Here is a 20,930-nt window from a genome sequence, read left to right as displayed (position 1 = left end):
AATCAAAAAATGTCTTCAGTTCATACAGTTTGAAGAAAGTTTGAAGGGAAAAATATCGACACTGCCGTTTTTTTTAACAGAAAAAAATGCACTGCTTACCTATTGGCCATTTTGAAGGTGTGGGTGTGCTCCTCCCCTGTTAATACCTTTGATTCTGATTCATTCTTTTCGCTGGTTCTTATAAGTTATATTAATCATCTATATTTTGACAGTGGAGTTTCATGTCACGCAAGCTGCGTGTTTCTTTCAAGTTACCAGCTCACTTGGTGGCCATTGGTTTCGTGATTAGCCAGGTGGCTAGCCAGCTCCAGGCTAGCTATGGCTGATTTGTTGCTAGTCAGTGGAGTTGGCTTGTAGGGAATAAAATCACTTTACAGAAGGCTAACAAAATTAGTTTTATTTAGCTAGCTAGGTAAATCATTCAGCATGGATAGGTGGCTCATTAAAAAAGAGGCACCCTCAACCCCAGTGCATGCTGCCTCCACTGTCGAGCCCAGCACATCCACCAACCAGCGAGTAAGGCATTACTGCCTCAGTATGGGGGCACAAACCTCCGTCCTCCACACAATCCAGACACACCATCCTCCAGCCCTGCTGTGTCTGCTCCTGACTTAAATATGGAGAGCTCATCCCAGCTAATTTTAAGTAGTTGTCCGAAGTACCCAACTGTGAGAAGCTTTAGTGCAGGCTGGTAGCAGTCTCAACCATGGCTAGAATATTTCAGTCAGACAACTCACAATGAATTAAGCAATATTTATTGAGGTTTAATGTAAATGCAAACTGTCTGTCATTACATTATAGGAGTTCTACATTCATTTACACACACAACAAAACAAAATAGTAAAAAAATACATAATAATAATTTTTGCATCTGCCAATCATATTGGGCCTAGACATCATTGTTCTACCCTAGGTAGAACTATCCTAGTTCATCATACAAATGTTCATCATACAGGCACTGCTGTCAAATTCTGTGCATTCTATTCTATTGTACCCTACTGAAGATCCAAACCAAAATTTGCTCAAGTTTTCCTCTCTAGTTCATCATACAAATATAGCTCATCATAAAATCAAAATCAAAATTTTACAGGGTTTACAGAACATTAATAAACTTGTGACAGTAAGAGAACCAGACGGATTCATGTCAGTTATTTTATAGCTGTCCCCACGACATTACAGGTATGGTTAACAATTTGTTTGTCCCTTCATTCACTTTATATTAAAAAAGGAACACACAGACAAATATGAGGGACAGCTTTGTCACAAAAAGTAAAAATGTAGACACAAAATAGATTTTGACCCATGTATAAATTCATTTTTTCAAAATAATTTCTGCGAATCATAGCAGAAATTCGTTATTATTGTGTGCAGTAGGAGAATATACAACATCTCTTACCTCCCGAGCTCTCTCCAATAATTTAGGAGCTAAGACAATTTTTAACACATAAGAAATTTTATACAATGCACTTATTCTTACTCGTGCAATGAAGATCAGAATCGCGTCATTCTCAGAATTCTGACGCACTTGAGAGCAAAGTTTTACTCTCAGGAGCTTTATACATACCAGCCCTGGAATCCAAATTGGCTCCTGCACAAACTTAACAGCAAACCATGGCATACACACCGCATCTGACAGCGGGGGAAATAAGAAAAAGATTTTATAGCAGAGGCTAAGTGCGTCTATCAGTACGTCCCGAAGTTGCCTTATGTGTCTCCAACACGTTTGAAGAGAATGCCGGGTTCAACGAGAACATAATTGCAAAGTGGTTATAAAAATAGCTTTTGCACACTTGTCTCAACCAGCCCCAATACAGGATTGTTGGCATGTGTTATGGGGTTGGTTGGCCAAAAGAAAATAACCAAAAAGCACAAATACTCGATGGGAGAGGATAAATATAATGTAAAATAGAGTTGAAACAAAACAGTATTTCATGAGTAGAAATGCCATACCTACAGTCCCCTCCAAAAGTATTGGATTGGTTGAGATAAAAAGATGAACATGAGACAAGCTTTTATTTCCTGGTATTTACACCTAGTTGTGTTAAACTAGCATAGCACCTTTGGTATCAGACTACCCAATTTCAAGGTGAATAAAAGTATTGGAACAGAGGGTATTTAAGTAAATGAAAGTAAATAACACTTTGGGAGCATATCCCTTGCTTGCAATAACTGCATCAAGTCTGTGACCCATTGTCATCACCAAACTATTGCATTCTTCTTTTGTGATGTTTTTCAAGGCTTTTACTGCAGCCTCTTTCAGTTGTTGTTTGTTTTGGGGAGTTTTTCCTTACAATCTCCTCTTCAGGAGGTGAAATGTATGCTCAATCGGGTTAAGGTCCGGTGATTGACTTGGCCAGTCTAAAACCTTCTACTTTTTCTCCTTAATGAAGTCCTTTGTTGTGTTGACAATGTGTTTTGGGTGATTGTCTTGCTGGATGATGAAGTTCCTCCCAATACGTTTGGACGCATTTCTCCATAAATTGGCAGACATAATGTTTTTGTAGACTTCTGAATTCATCCTGCTGCTACCATCATCAATAAAGATTATTGAGTCCACTCCAGAAGCAGCCATGCAAGCCCAAGCCAGGACACTTCCTACACCATACTTCACAGATAAGCTTTTATATTTTGGATCATGAGCAGATCCCTTCTTTCTCGACACTTTGGCCTTTCCATCACTTTAGTTGGTTAATCATGGTCTCATCAGTCCATAAATCTTTGTTCCAGAACTTTTTGTGTGTCATCTCTGTCCTTCTTTGCCAATTGTAATCTCGCCTTCCGATTCTTACTACTGATGAGTGGTTTGCATCTTATATTGCATCTGTATTGCTGCTCTATAAGTCTTCTTTCATTTTCAGGACATTCCAAGTTGTTGTACAAGCTATCCCCAATGCGTGTGCAATGGATTCCCCCTCTTTTCTGACCTTCAAAATCACTTAATTTTCTCCAAAAGACAGCACTCTGGTCTTCATGTTGGTTTATCTTTTCAAACACAAATGCAGTGTTCAGAGGCAAAACCGAAGGCTAAAACCAAGAGTAGACATTCAGAACTATTTATTCTTTACCCAATCAATCTAACATCACACATCTGGGCAACAAAAACACCTGTCAGTTCCAATACCTTTGCTCACCTAAAGATTGGGTGGTCTGACACAAAAGGTGATCTGTTCTAATTTGTTTAACAAATCTAGATAAAGAAAATACCAGGAAATAAAAGCTGAAATTCGGATCTGTAAATCTCATGTACATCTTTTGACGTCATCAGTGTATAGCAAAAACAAAGAAATTGACCTTGCTGCCCCATTTTGAAGACTAATCCCCCCCTCTGAGATGGCATTCCAGGAATTCCAGAATCTTCTTCCAGGCGTCTTCCTGAGCCGCTGCATGAGGCGCAGTGTATCCACCCCACAAAACCATCACTGGAAGAGAAACAGGTCCACATGGATCAGTATCCCCCACTCTAAGTGTACCTGTGACAGTAAGGAATTCCAATCAGACACAATTCCTACAATGACAATAAACTCTACTTTATACTCTTACATTTGTTGGGCCGCATCGTCCAAAGTGAGGTACGGGCATGAGGTGAGTATGGAGGCTCAATCAGGTGACCCGCACCAGGGTATGACACCCAGGTGAGCAGGTGTGATTTATTGGCACCTTGCAGTCTCTCCTTTATCTGAAACCAGCACAACAGGATTAAACATACAATAAGCACCTTTGGGATATATTAAAGAAAAGTAATTTGAGCAGTTAGCTACAATTCCATGACACTGCTCCTAAAAATGTAGAAGAGCGGCAAGTGCCATTGACGAATAGCAAGTAGGAGATCATTGCAGCTACCCATTTCAACATTCAGCTTCAATCCAATCACTATAAAAGAGCTATAATCAAATCACTGAAAAGAGCAAAAAGGAAAGCAAATGGGAGACTTGTCTACCTAGTTGGAAGTTACTTCACAGCTAACATTAGGGTGCAAACTATTGGCTCCTCCTGCAACAAAAGTTGTGGCCTGCCAGCCAATTGCAGACAATAGCCTTACCTCAATAGCCTAGCTCACCTGAAAGAAGTAAACACACAACCCTTTCACTGCAGTCTAAATAAACACTACTTGTACTAACTAACAAACAAACAAACAAACAGCAGAATCACACTATAGTGACTACTAAACTTAGTTAAAAACAGCACAAACAGTACAATCTGCACAAACAAGCACAAACAGCACAAACCAGCGATACTTAGCTAATCCTGGAGAAAATGCTATGGAGGGTGACAGGCAGGGGGAAGTGCAAACACTTTTTTTCAGGATAAAAAAGTGTTGAATAGTTTAGTAACCAAAACGAACCATTTTATACCTCATAAGACCCATAATATAAGTTTGTTTCCATGTTTCCTTTTGGAGTCTTCTTTGATGGACAGAGCAACCTGTTAGATCAACCTTTATCAAGATGTACAACTTACAAGCAGATTAAAATTAAGATACAATATAGATCCATGTCACATCTAGAGACTGGTTCAACTACCTTAAAACAATGAAGTTAACAGACATAGATAAGTAACAGTCACAAGAGAAAAGAAGAGAAGTGCCAAACCCCACTGTATCTCCAACAGTCCCAGATAACTGAAGTCCAAAGACCCAAAGGCAGCTGAATCTTCCTGAAATCACTGATGACAATGTAGAAATGGCTAGAGCAGCAGTAAAACAGAATCCTCTGTGCACACCAAGAGCAGATATTAACCCCCCAAAATGTCAACACTCTTGACTCCCTGAACGTGTCGGTGTGAAAAAGCCAACTAAGTCAAGGAAGGCCTGCATTTTATGTACTTAAAAGTATAATCTTGCCCTCAATAGGAAGCTATTATGCTGAGAAATAAGAAAAAACTGTCAAAAACATACGCCAAACAATAAGCTTACCAAAATTAATTGTTTGGAAGAAAGAGAGCACTGGTGATCTCAGTATTCACAAAGGACCTGGTAGGCCAAGGAAAACCTTTACAGTTGATGGACAAAGAATTCTTGAAATAATGAAGCAAAGCCCTCGCCCAACTATTCAGAAATACTCTTCAGGGGGCAGTTGTGGTACCGTCAGTAATAGACTCCAAAGGCAATCAAACACATATAATCAAGACTGGATACATAAAGCTTACTTATACCTTCACTAAGGAAGCGATTGAATACACCTGACGAATCAGAAACAGCGTAGAAGCCAATGCAATGTGCGGGAGTACAGAACCAAAAGAACAGAAATTGTACCACTGTCCAAATAATTATGGACTGCACTGTGTCAAACCGTGACAGCGCTAACGTCTTATTTGATTGACAGTTCTAAATTATAATGGCTTTGTTTCTACCTTGTTGCAGATGCATAAAACTACAGTCTGATGAATGAACAAACTGGTCGAGACAGATCTACTGTATAGTGGCCCCCCACAACACAAATTTCACACATCTTTGTCCCAAACATCACTGTATGAGCGCAAGAAATGTTTTGTTTTGGGTTTTTTTATCCTTGATTGATTTCAGTCCATGTTATACTGCTATATATGAGTTAGCATCACACGTGTCATGTACTGTGTGACTGCTGTGTGATATATAAACAGTAGGAAATGGGAAATTCACCTCGCCTGCATTGTCCAAAACCTCAGCGCAGCAGTCATCTTCAGAAGTGAACAGCAGCAGGGGGCAGCGGAGGTTCTCCACCTGCAGAAGAGCGCATGGAAACAGGCCCAATTCCCAAAGCAGCTCAAATGACAGCGAATCAGCTTTCAGCGTAATGTGGGATCCCAACGCCCCTCTCCCCTCTCCCAATCAAATATTAGTGTTTGCATAATGTGACAGGGAATTGGCACTTTTTGGTGAATGAATTAAAAAAAGGTCAAAGGTCAAACTAAATTCCAGTTTACATGAAGGCGATGCTCAATACCTTAACTTTAGTGTTGGGAGGAAGCAAAATGGGATGGGTAGCTTCTTTAAAATGGACATACCCTGGATCATCACGGCTGTAGGAAATCCTACCCCTGGAACAGACACACAGAGTTTTGCTGTTTTGTGGCCACAACGGAATCTGAGTAATCGTCTTTTGAGGTCCAGAATCTTAGATCTGTCGGACAGTCGGACACCTTCGAAAATGTATTCAAGGAAATTTGGTCTTTACAAAATAGACCTGAAGGCAGACCCTGTAGGATCTGACAGAGTTAAAGGATTGCTCAGTGCTAGACCTGGTGCTGGGCTGCATGCATCATCAGCAAACAGAGACCATGATGTTTAACTTGCCGTTTAGACTGGACTGCTACATATGACCATGGCATCTAGTTTAAATGAGAAGATAAAGTAATAAAATGATAAATGCAATAAGCTTATTTAAGCAAATTCAGCGATTTAAAAAAAGTGCATGGACAAAGAGTATTCATAATAATAAACTATTCACATGTTATTTTGCCACAGAAGAACTGCCAAATAGTGAATGGTAAACGGCTGGAATTTATATAGCGTCTTTATCCAAAGCGCAGTACAATTGATGCTTCTCATTCACCCATTCACACACACACTCACACACACCAACGGCGATTGGCTAACTCCGATTGCCAGACAACTGCTCTTACCACATGAGCAAATGTTGCCCAACAATGTGTGCAGGAACAATGTGAACATACCCCCCCCCATCAAAAACAAAGACCACATCATTAAAAGAACTAGAAAAAATGGCACTATGAAGACACGTACTTACACCCGTTTTCTATTTGTGCTTGTCCAGAGAAGTGATCAGTTATGTCCAGAGAGAATTCACTCAAAACTACGACTAATTATGTTAGCCAAAATTACAAATGCAATATTCTCCATAGTGTTGGTAATCTCCAACTGAGTGGCAGCGACGAGAGCGAATCGTAATCAAAATATTCAGTCCTAAATCGTAAACAGTAGATCAACACGATGACAGAATTAGAAACCAGAAAACAAAAGTCGGATCGAAACACGGATCAGGCAATCAGTAAAACGCTGGAAAGTCAGAGGTAAGCACATAACAACCTGACAAAGAAATACAGGAAACAGAGGGGCATATATACACAGGTGAATTAACTAAAATGACAAACAGGTAAAATGAATGAATGAACAGGAGGACTACGGAATGAGAGGACGGACAAAAACACAAACACAGAACAAGTAACAGAAAACATCAAAACAGAGAACAGCACAGGGTATGACAGTTCCGGAGCTGCACATTCACTGTACACAGAAACAGTGTTAAAATGGACTCAAAAAAAAGAAGGAAAAATTTTGGGCTAATAGCCTTGACATCACATGTGGAACACAGCTTTGGGCAAGATGTGAGACATGAATTACATTTTTATTTCTTCAGTTTTTTATTCATAATATACAAAGAATTAAGTGAAAACATATCAATATAAAAACAGGTTGCAATCATTTGGGTAAGTCAGTTTCAGTGCTACGTGCTACTTACTCTCCAAACCTTATCACCTTCTCATCAACTTGAACGACCTGGTGATAACACCCGATTCCCCCATTTATTCCAATTATGCACCGGGGCTGAAAACAAAAGGGTACAAAACTGGCATAAATGTGCTCCCAACACGGCCACTGTGTGCCTCCACTTATTAATCTCACTATCAGTAATTAGCAAATGCATTCCCTGCTGCCCTCAAATTGCAGACTTACATTGACAGGCAGGTGAGTAGCGATGCGTAGGGCAAGGTAGACCCCGAAAGACAGGCCAATCACAGCCACCTGACTGCTGCACACCTGAGGGTGAATCTGCAGCAGCTGGAATGCAGCCTGAGGGAAGACAGGACCAGGACAAATCAGCCTCTGCACATACACACCACCAGACTCCACAGGCATACCAGATACCCAACCTAATATTCTGAACTAATGTCTTAACGGCAGTCTCGGTCGCCTTGGCAGTGGAAGTTTTGAACAAGAAAATGGCCCCATTTCCACATGGATTCCTTTGTTGTCAAGAAGCCGGGAGGGCGTCCGGTGGATGAATAGAATCTGCGCTAGGCCACAGACACTTGTGTAAAGGAGCTCAGGTAGTGAACCATATGTAACCAATCACCAACACACCAATGACTACTGTGGACTCTCAGTTGCTGAGCTCTTTTGCGAATTCCTTCCTTTGTTTCTGTTTAAAGAAATTAATAAAAGGCGGCAAGCCAATCATCATCAGTTCACCATGTGCCACAGTGACCATCCCTAGGCCAACAGCGTGTGAGGGATAAACTCATGTTGTGTGGAATAATAAGCCCTTTAAGGAGGACAGTGCTGGAGAATTCATCAATGGTCCACCTCCATATTTGACAGTAGGTATGAGGTGCTTCTCCTTGAATGTGTTCGATTTTGCCAGCAAACATGTCGATGGTGTGTATGGCCAAACTCTTCTATTTTGTTCTCATCTGAGGAGCGCAATCTCTTCCAGTCATAATCCCAATGAGATTTCGGAAACTCAAGATGCTTGGTTTTGTTTATTGTGCTCAGTAAAGGCTGTCTTCGTGCCACCATTCCTTTGTTGGTAAGGAGGTGTCATTTTATGATTCGTTTTTTTTTAGATTGGAGACCCTAAGACACTGCGATGGACTGGCGACCTGTCCAGGGTGTATTCCTGCCTTTCACCCAATGTTTGCTGGGATAGGCCCCCTGTGACCCTGTTCAGGATAAGCGGGTTAGGATAATGAATTAATTAATTAATTATTTTATTTACTGAATTGAGAGTTCTTTGGATTTTCCCATGCTGATTGTGGACAAAGGGATTTTGCACTAATGTTTATACTCAAGTGAAACAGGAATTCACAGAATGACACAATATAGTTCCTTTAGACTGACTTGATTTTATTTAGGGTGGCACGGATGGTGCAGTGGGTAGCACTGCCGCCTCACAGCTAGGGGGTCCTGGGTTCGAACCCCGTGTTTGCGTGGGTTTCCTCCGGGTACTCCGGTTTCCTCCCACAGTCCAAAGACATGCAGGTTAGGCTGATTGGAGAGTCTAAATTGCCTGTAGGTATGAGTGTGTGAGTGAATGGTGTGTGTGCCCTGCGATGGACTGGCGACCTGTCCAGGGTGTATTCCTGCCTTTCGCCCAATGTATGCTGGGATAGTGTGACCCTGTCGAGGATAAGCGGGTTAGGATAATGAATGAATGAATGAATGATTTTATTTACAATAATTGTTAGCCAATTCCTTTGTTTTTGCAAACTTCAGCAAAAACAAAGGAACTGAGCTTGCTGTTCCAATACCTTTGTATGCAGCCTTATTGCTCCATTTAAATTATGTTTAATTAATTCTGGAGCCTACTGTATATCCTCATGAACCTGTGATTATATTCAAGCTGCTTTTAAAATAATAATTTTACCTGCATGTAGTCGTCGCCCACATTTATAACATCAAGCGGCCCAGGAATGTCTTTGTGGCCAAAGTAAGCCAGAGCTAAGCTGGCCATGCCCCGGGATGCCAGCAGGGCGGCACGATACTCTATCAGACCGCCACCCATTCCAAAGAGGTCCAGAACCGCCGGGAACGGCCCCGGACCTGAGAGAGGAACCCAGGGACAATGCTCAGAAGCAACACCAGAGGGCAATCAGACAAGCTCAACATGAGGGGGCTCACTCAGTCTCAAAGCCTGACATTGGAAGGAATCATTGAAAAATAAAGGGTCACACTTTACAATAAGGTTCATGAATCAATGGTGTACAAATACAGTAATTACGCATTAAAATTTACTTTTCGTTAATTAATGAATTAAGGCATTATATTAATATTATTAATATTATTAATATAATGGGGCGGCCTGTAGCATAGTGGTTAAGATAAATGACTGGGACCCGCAAGGTTAGTGGTTTGAATCCCAGTGTAGCTACAATAAGATCCGCACAGCCGTTGGGCCCTTGAGCAAGGCCCTTAACCCTGCATTGCTCCAGGGGAGGATTGTCTCCTGCTTAGTCTAATCAACTGTACGTCGCTCTGGATAAGAGCGTCTGCCAAATGCCAATAATGTAATGTAATGTATTATTATTCATAATATTACAATACAAGTGGCCATTAACGGGGTCCAAGCTGCATGTGGTCGTTGGCAAGCTAGAACTGTTAAGCTGTAAGAACAGATATCTCATGAATGGTGCAAACATTTTCAGTCGCTCAACATAAATGATTAATGATGATCAGCCAATTGCTAAGCCTGGCCCTTGAGCAGTGAAAGCTGATTGGCTGATGTCGTCCATATTTCTTCAGATATGACTTTATCTTTGTTCATCCAATTGGGGACTGACAGAAAGCAATGACAAAAAATATAGCATTCAAAAGGTACAGCTATTTCAGTAAAAATGTCCATGCCCACAACAACTGACTGACATGTTGTGGACTGTCAAGGATCAGAACACTGGACCCAAGAGCGAGACATTACATTACATTACATTATTGGCATTTGGCAGACGCTCTTATCCAGAGTGACGTACAACAAAGTGCATACCCATAACCAGGGATAAGTTCGCTGAAAGACCCTAGAGGGAAGTACAATTTCAACTGCTACCTGTACAACAAAGATAAGGACAAGGGCCATTATTATTTTTTTATTTTTTTTGAACAAACAAACAAACAGAGCAAAAGTGACCAAAGTTAACTATCCAAACACTGCTTACCTAGCCAACTAAAAATACCGATACACAAAGCAAGTCACAGAGACAACAATTAAGGTTCACAGGGAGGTAGGGAGGGATGGGGAGAGGTGCTGCTTGAAGAGGTGTGTCTTCAGCTTGCGCTTGAAGGTGGGGAGAAATTCTATAGTTCTGACCTCAACGGGGAGTTCGTTCCACCACCGTGGAGCCAGAACAGACAGTAGTCGTGAGCGTGAGGTGGAGGTTCTGAGAGGGGGAGGTGCCAAGCGGCCTGTGGAGGCTGAACGAAGAGGTCTGGCAGGGGTGTAGGGTCTGATGATTTTTTGCAGATAAGCTGGGGAAGACCCTTTAACTGCTTGGAAGGCTAGCACCAATGTTTTGAATTTGATGCGAGCCATGACAGGCAGCCAGTGGAGGGAAGTAAGCAGGGGGGTGACGTGTGAGTATTTGGGAAGGTTGAAGACCAGACGAGCTGCTGCATTCTGGATGAGTTGGAGGGGTCTGATGGCGGACGCTGGGAGGCCAGCCAAGAGGGAATTGCAGTAATCCAGGCGGGATAGAACCATCGCTTGGACCAGGAGCTGGGTCGAGTAGGGGGTGAGAAAGGGGCGGATTCTCCGTATGTTGTATAGGAAGAACCTGCAAGACCGGGTCACCGCCGCAATGTTCTCGGAAGTTAATGTTAAAGTCTTTATTAACTTCAGAATTGTTCAGACAGGTAGGGGTTGAAATCCAGCAAACAGTTGTGAGATCAGGCAGTTCGAAAATGAGAGTCCAAGCAAACAGGTTCAGCAGGTATAATCCAATACGTGGTCGATGTCACAAGCAAGGGGTCGATAACACACGGGCAATCCAAACAAAGGGAGAATTCAAAATCAAAAACCACAAATCACAACAAAAGGGTAAATCAAGAGATTGCGATCTAGGACAAAACGGGAGTCAATCGGAAAATACCGCTGGAGATTATGGCGAAGGCTCATGACAATCTGGCAACAAATAGAGGGGTTTTTATACACAGGTAATGAGAGGGAATTGGAATCAGATGTGGAAACAATCAGGAAGTGGGAGACGAATGACAGGGAATGACTGAACTGACAGACAGACTGCGGTGAGCACAGAGGGTAACAAAACGGAAACGCTAAGCACTTAGACCAAAATGAGACAACAAAAAACACAGAACCTGACAGTGGACAAACTGCTTGCAGCATCAAAGTGACAACTTTTAATGGGGTTAGTCCCAGCATGCTCTTTGTCAAAGTTAGTGAAGATTAGATGAAGTTTATAGAAGAAGCAAAGAAATTGTTTTTGAAAAAATTCTAAATGGCTGAATATCAGAGGATTTGGTTATGTTGTTACTTGAGGTTAAGTTATTCATTGGCAAGAGTTGGAGCTACTGTGCTGATGCAAGTTATAGTTTTGAAGGAGTGCCAAATTATTTCAAACCTGCACATGTGCTATAGTCCCCCTAAACACTGACTGATCCCATATGACATGGGGCAGGTGCAAGCTAAGACTTGAAGATACTCAAGATAAGTTTTGTGATGATTGGACAAAGCAATCGTGAGTTACATTTGTTTTTAGTAAAAAATGGCCAGCCCATGTCATGGACAAAAGGTTTGCTGCATCAAAAAAGTGATAACTATTTCATGGGTTACATCAGGCATGCTCTTTGTCAAATTTGGTCAAGATTAGATCAAGTTTAAATGGTTGCCAACATTATTTCTTCAAGTAAAGTTGCTCATCTGAAGTAGTAGGACTTGCTGAAGTAAGTAATAGGGTTTCCCATAAACCATAGCCAAAATTACTCTCTTTGAAATCCTGCATATTTGCTATAGCTGCTACAGTACTCCTAAATGGCTAACTGGTACCAAATTCTACATTGCAGTATCAAGTCACAACATATATCATATATCTGTACACTCACTGAGCACTTAATTAGGTAGGCCGGTACACCAGCATGTTAAGTAAATATTTAATTAGCCAATCATGTGGCAGTAACTACACACACAACACATCAAACCTAAGTGGATATGCTACAGCAGCAGAAGTCTAAAAAATAAGTCTAATAAATACCTAATAAAGTACTCACTGAGTGTACACACCAAGTTTCATGATGATTGGATATTGTTTGATCTTTGAAAACCCAGTTAGACACTTGCACAAAGGTGGAAGATACTAAATTCCAACCTTATTGCTCATATGGTTGAAGAGTTATAGGCATTTAAACTTATTTGCTTGTGTTCTTGAAAAAAGAAATGTGGCAGATGCAAATTAAATCAGTAATACACATTTTGTTTGGCCCAGGCCATGGTATCTGGGGAAAAGGTATTCTGATTCTAAACTAAACAGTCCAGGAGTTATGGGCTAAAGGGTACATGATTGTGTTACAGCACCATCATGGGGCCAACAGGAGTCACTGCAATATTCTGAGTATTGGTGAAGTAACTGAACCAACATGCCAAGTTTTGTAGCTCTACAATTTACCATTTTTGCTGCCCACTCACTTTTAGTAGAGAAAAATAATAATAAAATTATTAATTAATTGCAATCATCCAGTAGTTCAAGCCTGTAAATTGTATCAATAGTTTGCTTTGATCTAAGCCGGTCCTCACCTGGTGGTAAGAACATGGTTCCCACCAACCCCTCTTCCCGAATGTCGATCCTGCGCACACCAGGGGCCATGTACCAGCGTTCCACAGTCACAGAAGCCAGCTCCTCCCCCTTTCCCTGCCCCTCATCATGTGACCTGATGCCCTGTGATGACACATGTCCATTCAGCAGGGACACCTGCACCGTGTATGGAGTCTCCACATTCTTCTTCCTCAGCCTGTGGAGGGAAACTCTAAATGAACACTGATGCTGAACACTGTATGCTTGGTTTCCAGATTGTGAGGCACTCAACACCATAAGCTTTGTTTCATGCATTTCCAGATTAATAGATATAATTAAAACATCTAAATACATTAAAAATAAATCAATAATAAATATTACATGAATAATATAAATAATAATATAAAATAAACACTTCTTTCAGATGGAGGAATTCTGAACAATGTATCAGAGAGCAACAATAGAGAGAGGTTAATTTGTTCCACACTTAAATCTGCTTATGCAGACCTCGCCCCTTTTTTTACAATGGGTCTTTCCAGGTAAGTTTCTGACGATGAGTTGTTACCTCGTACTTAATGAGTCCTTATTAGGCTTGACAGGCCGTTGGACAGTTTTGAAATTGACGGGTTACAGGCACTTCCCTCACAGTTTCTCCAATTCCTGACGGTGGCCCTTCCAGCAGAACACATCCATTTCATGGTTTCAGACGGCTCTCAATACTGATAGTGAGACTTCTTCAACCTTGCTTGGGAAGGCTTTTTGAAGATGTTCTCACTGGGGTTACAATCCTGGAAAGCTCTGTTGATGTAACTGGTGGTCATATTACCCACAAGTCACAGCACCCTTAGAGTGGAGCATGTGTTTCCTCAACTCTGATCAAACTGTTGTGCAAACAATCATGTGGTGGAATCAGAGCCATATGGTAGGAAAAGAAATACGCCTTATCCGTCATCTCCTGACAGAGAAAGCAACCCAGATCCTCATCCAGGTGCTCCTCATCTCCCATCTGGATTACTGCAACTCACTCCCGGCTGGTCTCCCAGCTTGTGCCATCAAGCCCCTCTAGCTGGTCCAGAATGCAGCAGCCCACCTGACCACCAGTCAGCCCAGGTTGGCTCATGTCACTCCACTCCTCATTGGCCTCCACTCGTTGCCTATTGCCGTACGCATCCGCTTCAAGACACGAGTGTTGCCATTCCCGGTTGTTAAGGGGACAGCCCCACTCTACATCCAAACTATAATTGCTCTCTATACCCCAGAAAAACCACTCCGGTCTGTCGGCTCTGGTCGCCCTGTGGTTTACGAGCACCAGGTGGTCAAGCTGCACGTTCCCGCCTGTTTTCCGTTCTGGTCCCTCGGTGGAGGAATGACTTGCCTACCACTGATAGGACAGGAGAATCCCTCCCTATATTTTGAAGCAGACTAAAAACACACCTTTTCAAACACACCTAGTCCACCCTCCTGATTTGACCCGCCCCCCTTCTTATATCCCTCTTGTACACCCTATATTTAAAAACAGTTAGCAATAACAAAAATAATAATAGTAGTTTATTGCACTTTCGATGACTGTTGTTTTTTGGTTAGAACTGCTCATCATGTGTGCTTTGCAATTTATGGATTTGATGTTTTTAACTTGTTAAAGAACCTGTGCACTTGTAAATCGCTTTGGATTAAAAGCGTCTGTAAAAGATTTTTTAATAGTAGACGATTGCACTGGTAGAAGCAAGTTATTGTATCACCAGCGGTTGGTGACCATCCAGTAGATAAACCTGCTTCCAGTAGGAACTGGAATGACAAAATCTGGTAAGATATGGGAGTGATAATTAACAGAGCTTGAGCATTGGCATAGTCTCTCTCAAAATCTAAAATGCTTTAGTGAGATGAAATACACTTGTAAATACATATACTACATACACTAGAATATGCATGGAGATTAATCTGAATAATTTCTATATTGAACACTTGAAATAGGAACAACAACAACAACAATCGCTATATGAGCAGAAATAATAATATAATATAAATATAATATTATAATATATACCTTACCTCAGCCCCTCTCTCCCCCCAGGTGCAGGGAGCAGACTCCAGAACAGACCCATGGGTTCACAGCCAGAGTATGACCCTCCCTGGGCCTCGTCCCGTGACACTGAGGGGACAGAGAAGCAGCGCCCACATGTCCCCGTTAGTCTGCAGCAACAGGATTTTACTGCACTATTCAAATCCACTGCACTCAGTAAATTCCAGCATCTGCCAAATGCCACTAATGTAATGTCATGTAAAAATCCACAAGCCTCCCAACACTCCTACTGAAGGGTTAAACATGCTTTTATCTGTTTTATCCTGTTCTATTCAACCTTGATTGTGAGAATTAAATAAATAAAGGTGTAAAAACTCAATAATAGAGTAAAAGTAAAAGGAAAAACCTCACGGTTCAAGACACCACTGCTGTCTGCGTAGTAATACGCCAGCGCCTCCCACAGGTCACCCTCCTCACAGCGCATGTGGGCACGCAGCGTGACGGGGCAGTGCGGGGTCAGGTGACGCGCCTCCAGCATTATGGGCTCGTCTATGAGCGCACGGGAGGGCGCAGCCATCAGCACAGGCGCGGGAGCGTAGGTGGACTTCCCTCGAACCGCACCTGCCAAGATCATCAAGCTCAATCAAGACCCATGAGCTCAGAGTTTGAAGGGACAATTGGTAAGAGTTTTGTGTTAAAACATTGTTACAAGACCACTGTAAATCCCTTCCTATCGTTGAAAAAGGCTCACTGATATGTTGACTCACCCTCTGCCTGTGTTTATAGTCCTTAAATTATGGTTTCAAAATATACTGTGGCCGTCACTCTGTACCAAAACATTGCACAGCTGTACAATAATTCAAGCTCATTGGTTGAATAAAATGGTTCTAATTGCCACAGCCAATGGCGTGGGGGCTTATTCGGATTGTTCGTGTGTAGCTGCCAAAATTGCACTCCCTGAACTTACCTCACTGAAACTCGGTATTCTATTGCTTATTATCCAAGCGAAGTCTCAGGTGGATATTTGTAAATTCGTGTTTTACACTAATTCACTGGCGTTCTGATAAAATTGTGTTCCATATATAATAAGTCATAATCAGCTAAAGCTTCAGCCTACACCTTTTTCAGTAAATATTCATTCATTCATGATCCTAACCTGCTTATCCTGAATAGGGTCGCAGGGGGGCTGGAGCCTATCCCAGCATACATTGGGCGAAAGGCAGGAATACACCCTGGACAGGTTGCCAGTCCATCGCAGGGCACACACACCATTCACTCACACACTCATACTTATGGGCAATTTAGACTCTCCAATCAGCCTAACCTGCATGTTTTTGGACTGTGGGAGGAAACCGGAGTTCCCGGAGGAAACCCACGCAGACACGGGGAGAACATGCAAACTCCGCACAGAGAGGCCCTGGCCGACGGGGATTCGAATCCAGGACCTCCTTGCTGTGAGGCGGCAGTGCTACCCACTGCACCATCCATGCCGCCTGCTCTGTAAATATTGTTATTCATTATTTGTGTATGCATTTATTCTGTAAAAATTGTTAATAAGGACCAAAATAAATAACTACTACGACTAGAAATGAAGCTGCTGAAACAATCCCTGAGACATATGGAAGATCATGCAGTCCAAGCAATTCCAAGCATCAATTCAGTTTACCTCCATCCATGTCTTACCAGTCATGCAGCATTGCCATGCCATCTTCTGCCTGAGGTAGGCCCTGACCGGCAACAAGTTCGACAGCCGGATCAGTTTCTCAAAATGGCCGGCAAACAGTGCTGATCCCCTCATGGTGATCTGTCCAACTGCTCTGTGAAAACAAAACATAAATGGAAGAGGGGTCAAAGAAATCTATCTACATCCAGGCCATCGACATTATATCTTAGCACACAGCGTCCGTTGTGCTAATAACCAGTATGGCAAATGAAATACTGTAACATCATTGAATCCCATCACTGATCACTGAAACCCATGCTGGTTATCACGGGTTCCAACTGGATGTGCCCTGCTGAACATTCACCTTTAACCGTAGCCTTGCGTAACCTACAATGACAAGTTAATTTTTTTCCAGGATACTCCTGAAAAGCATGCAGTTACATTATATTACAAAAGCTATGTAGATCCACAGTGAGATCTGTATCCAGAGCAATGTACAGAAGTGGAGAACATCAATAACATTACATAACAGAATGACAAGAATAACAGGCCATTCAGCCCAGTAATGCTCACCGTTTCCTTCCATTAAAGTTGACCTACTGCATAGTTGCCTAAAAGCTAAATAGCATCTAGCACCGTATCAAGCCTGGTCTTGAAAACCCCCTGTCTTTCTCCTCCATAAGTCCTGGCAAGCTATTCCAAACAGTGACTAAAAATACTTCCTAATGTCTGTGCGGAATTTATATTTTGCTCATTTCCAATATTACTCTGGAATACAAATACAATGCCACCAATAAGGCACATCAATAAGTGTAATGCATAAGACACAACAATTTGTTTTGTAACTAAGGAACATACTACTAGACAGATAGCATACCTTTACACAGCTACAACTATAATATTATTCGATGTGAGCCAAGATAGGTAGCCAGGGGACAGAGACGAAAAGGGGAATAACAAGGCTGATTACAGGGAGGTTGCACATCAAATGAGCAGCAGCTATGACATGAGACTTCAAATGTCCTGAAGCTGAACCAGAAATAAGCAGTTCATGCTTGAAAACAGCTACTTTTTCTGACTTTAAGCAACTCAGCAAAGAAGACTGGGCTAAAATTCCATCACCGCTATATGAAAGACTGATATCACAAAGCCTTAGGTTCTAGTTATTGCTGTTAAAGGTGTTGCAACCATTGTTGAAGTTTAAGGGGGCAATTACTTTTTCACATTGGTCAAATGGGTGTTTGAAAACTTTTTACATTAAATAATCAATTTTTACATCATTTTTTGTTTACTCTGTTTCCCATATAATATTATATTTTATAATGTCTAATATTACATTTTGTAAAAAGATCTGAAACCATTTAGTGTGGCATATGCAATAATAGAGGATATCAGGAATACTTTTCCCAAACACGGGTTTACTCTCAAATGACGGTTAATGCTGAAACTAATATACTTTAGGGCCTTTTTTTCCCTTATAGCACAAAAGAGAAAATCCTGTACAGGGACATTTTGCCCTTAAATTGGGCCATATGATTGCCACCTGTTTTTTTAGACTATGAATTCCTATTGATTACATTTTTGTTGTCTTTATGTGTGCACCACAGTCCACGTGGTCAAAAAGACCCACCCTCACCAGACAAACTGTGATAAAGCTTCTTTATTACATTTAAAACCCTAAGTCTATATTCTTACGTCTAAACAACCCGTCACTCACCAATAATTCCGCAGAACAATTTACGGAGCTCATAGTTCCTTTCCTTGGGTTCACAGGACAGAGCACGGTGACGCGGGCGCTTCCACCAGAATTAACGTCAGTTCAATGGTCGTTTTTCTCCTGAGGAATGTGGTTTATGGTTGCTTATTCCTTATCCCAGACACGAAAACACTTTTGATTGGTCTGGATTGGACGAGTATTTATAGAGAAAAAGACAAATACACCTATTCACTCTCTTATACATAAGCCTGCCCGGTCCCGGGTCTCTCGTCAGCAACAGCTTCCCACCAAAATGTCACAGTGGATCACCATTACCATGTTACTGCATGCTGAAATGGATCTCTTATGGACTCGTAACACGTTTTTATGAAAACGGAAGGAATTTGATACACGCACACGCGCACACGCACATCAAAGCTGATGTGAAAAGTTGCACCGTTCAGAACATAGTGCGATTACTTGGCGTTCGGAACACCGTGAGTTTACGCCACACACGAAGAGGTTTGGCTATGGTCAGTTGTAGCGAAATCTTACATCGTATGTAGGTACTGAATAGCATTAAACGTTGTTAATGGATATAATAGTCTATAGCCTACTGTAAATGTTATATAACATATTCTCTGACTAAACCAGGCACACACATGAATTACAATGATGTAGGCTATAAAATTATCCAATACCTCTCAGCAAAACTGTACTGTAGCACGAAACAAACTCGAGATATTCAAGGGCTGCGTCTCATTATCTTTCCTCCACTTCTCCACTCCAGCGGAAGTAACTATGTGGAGCAAAGGAGCGAACGAGGCGGAGTGAAGAAAATCGGGACAAGCTTCTCGGCTTCGCCGTCATCAAGGTCATGATCAAGTGTTAAGGAAATAGGCTAGCCCTATCATGATCGTTATTTTTTGCCGAACCCACACATATTCACATAGCCAAGTATAGCCTATATCTTACTCATGGTCAGCCCATTTAAAGCTATAAAATCCCTTGTATATTTTTGATCAAACTAAAAGTCTATACAAACATAACTATTTGCTGTAATCCCGGAATCCCAATGTGTCCGATCTAAACAATTTATAGCGAACAGTTTATGTTCTCGGCTATTGTCAGTTCCATCTCACATACGCTAATTCAGAAACATTTCTGTAGATAAGTGTGCCCCATAGCCTAGCCTATATGGCGCTTCATATGTGAGTAATGGTTTTCCAATGTTCAGTATTCATACTGAACAACAATCATTTCCCACTGTAACAGCGGTAACCAATGTAGCCTATTGGTAATAAATACGATATGTCAACAACGGTTGGTTCAATAAATTCATCCATGCATCTTTATGTAGGTTACTGAAATAATGGTAGCTTCCCTTGGAATTGGTTAATAGGATATGCACCACAAAAACAAACTGACATTTCGCAATTCGGATAGGATGATAAGCGCGATAACAATTACACACACATTTGGCAAAATATTGGGGGAATTCAGGTTCCCAGCTATCTCTACTTTCTGGATCTGGACAGTGCCAGATTTTGTGGGTTGGGTTTTCATAGTATGGACGTGAACATGATGTAACCCAGGGTGTGTCCCATTAGCCAGAAAGTGCATACTCCTTGGGTGTAGCCAGAGAGTGTATACTCCTTAACTCCTTAACTCCTTACTCCTTACTCCTTAACCAATCTTTGTGAACACCCGAGGGAGGGTATCTCATTTTTGAAGTGTACAAACAAAATGGCTACAAATCTGCCCTCCTCCACTCCCCTAGCGGAATGTACAATGATGTTTGTTTCAGCGGAAGTCTTCACATTTCAGGATGATATAACCTTGGTCTCGTGCACACATTTATTTTAGACTACCCCAATGGCCCCGATGTTCTCCCCATATACCTTTAAAGAAACCTTTAATGGAAATAGTAACCAGAGTCACCTGTACACGTGCAATAGGGGAGAGACATATCTTCAATTTCATAAAAAATGAGGTAAACCACCGCACCCCTAAACATTGGGAGATTAACTGCATGATGCAATTTAGTAAAAAAAAAAAAGGGCTCTGTTTTGTTTTTGTTTATTATCTGAGGAGATCACAGGTGTCCTAAATGCAATTAGAAGGGGGGAGAGTGTTATTCTGTCACTTTTGTGATGAGCTGGATTATTGATGTTTTCCTTTTCATATTTTGCTTTAATTGTTTTGCTGTACCGGACGCCATGAAGTCAGAATTGAGGTACCGAACCAAGATTTTTGTGTATTGTTATACCCCTACTGGACACCCAAGCCTCATCTGGATGTTTCCATATTTCATAATATTT

General features: G+C 41.5%; 1 protein-coding gene across 5 annotated transcripts; it reads right to left on the bottom strand.

The window, feature by feature from the left end:
• Window positions 1–738: 738 nt before the first annotated feature.
• Window positions 739–19,431, bottom strand: LOC133109937 (acyl-coenzyme A thioesterase 3-like). 5 transcript variants are annotated; one of them, XM_061219700.1, is made up of 13 exons: window positions 19,311–19,431; window positions 18,631–18,813; window positions 16,934–17,067; window positions 15,662–15,871; window positions 15,280–15,379; window positions 13,233–13,447; window positions 9,363–9,538; window positions 7,673–7,789; window positions 7,458–7,543; window positions 5,922–6,015; window positions 5,618–5,698; window positions 3,541–3,676; window positions 739–3,419 (listed from the first exon to the last, which is right to left on the bottom strand). In XM_061219700.1, exons 3-13 carry the CDS (start codon window positions 17,046–17,048, stop codon window positions 3,313–3,315), a joined length of 1,437 nt encoding a protein of 478 aa, XP_061075684.1. In that variant the 5' UTR covers window positions 17,049–17,067; window positions 18,631–18,813; window positions 19,311–19,431; the 3' UTR covers window positions 739–3,312. The 5 variants fall into 5 exon arrangements, with proteins under 5 accessions (XP_061075684.1, XP_061075685.1, XP_061075686.1 ...); XM_061219701.1 differs by having other exon boundaries at window positions 18,631–18,750; XM_061219702.1 differs by having other exon boundaries at window positions 18,631–18,801; window positions 19,311–19,407.
• Window positions 19,432–20,930: the final 1,499 nt, after the last annotated feature.

Source organism: Conger conger, chromosome 14, assembly GCF_963514075.1.
Source record: "Conger conger chromosome 14, fConCon1.1, whole genome shotgun sequence".
Taxonomy (NCBI): Eukaryota; Metazoa; Chordata; class Actinopteri; order Anguilliformes; family Congridae; genus Conger; species Conger conger.
This window is presented reverse-complemented; position numbering and strand designations above follow the sequence as displayed.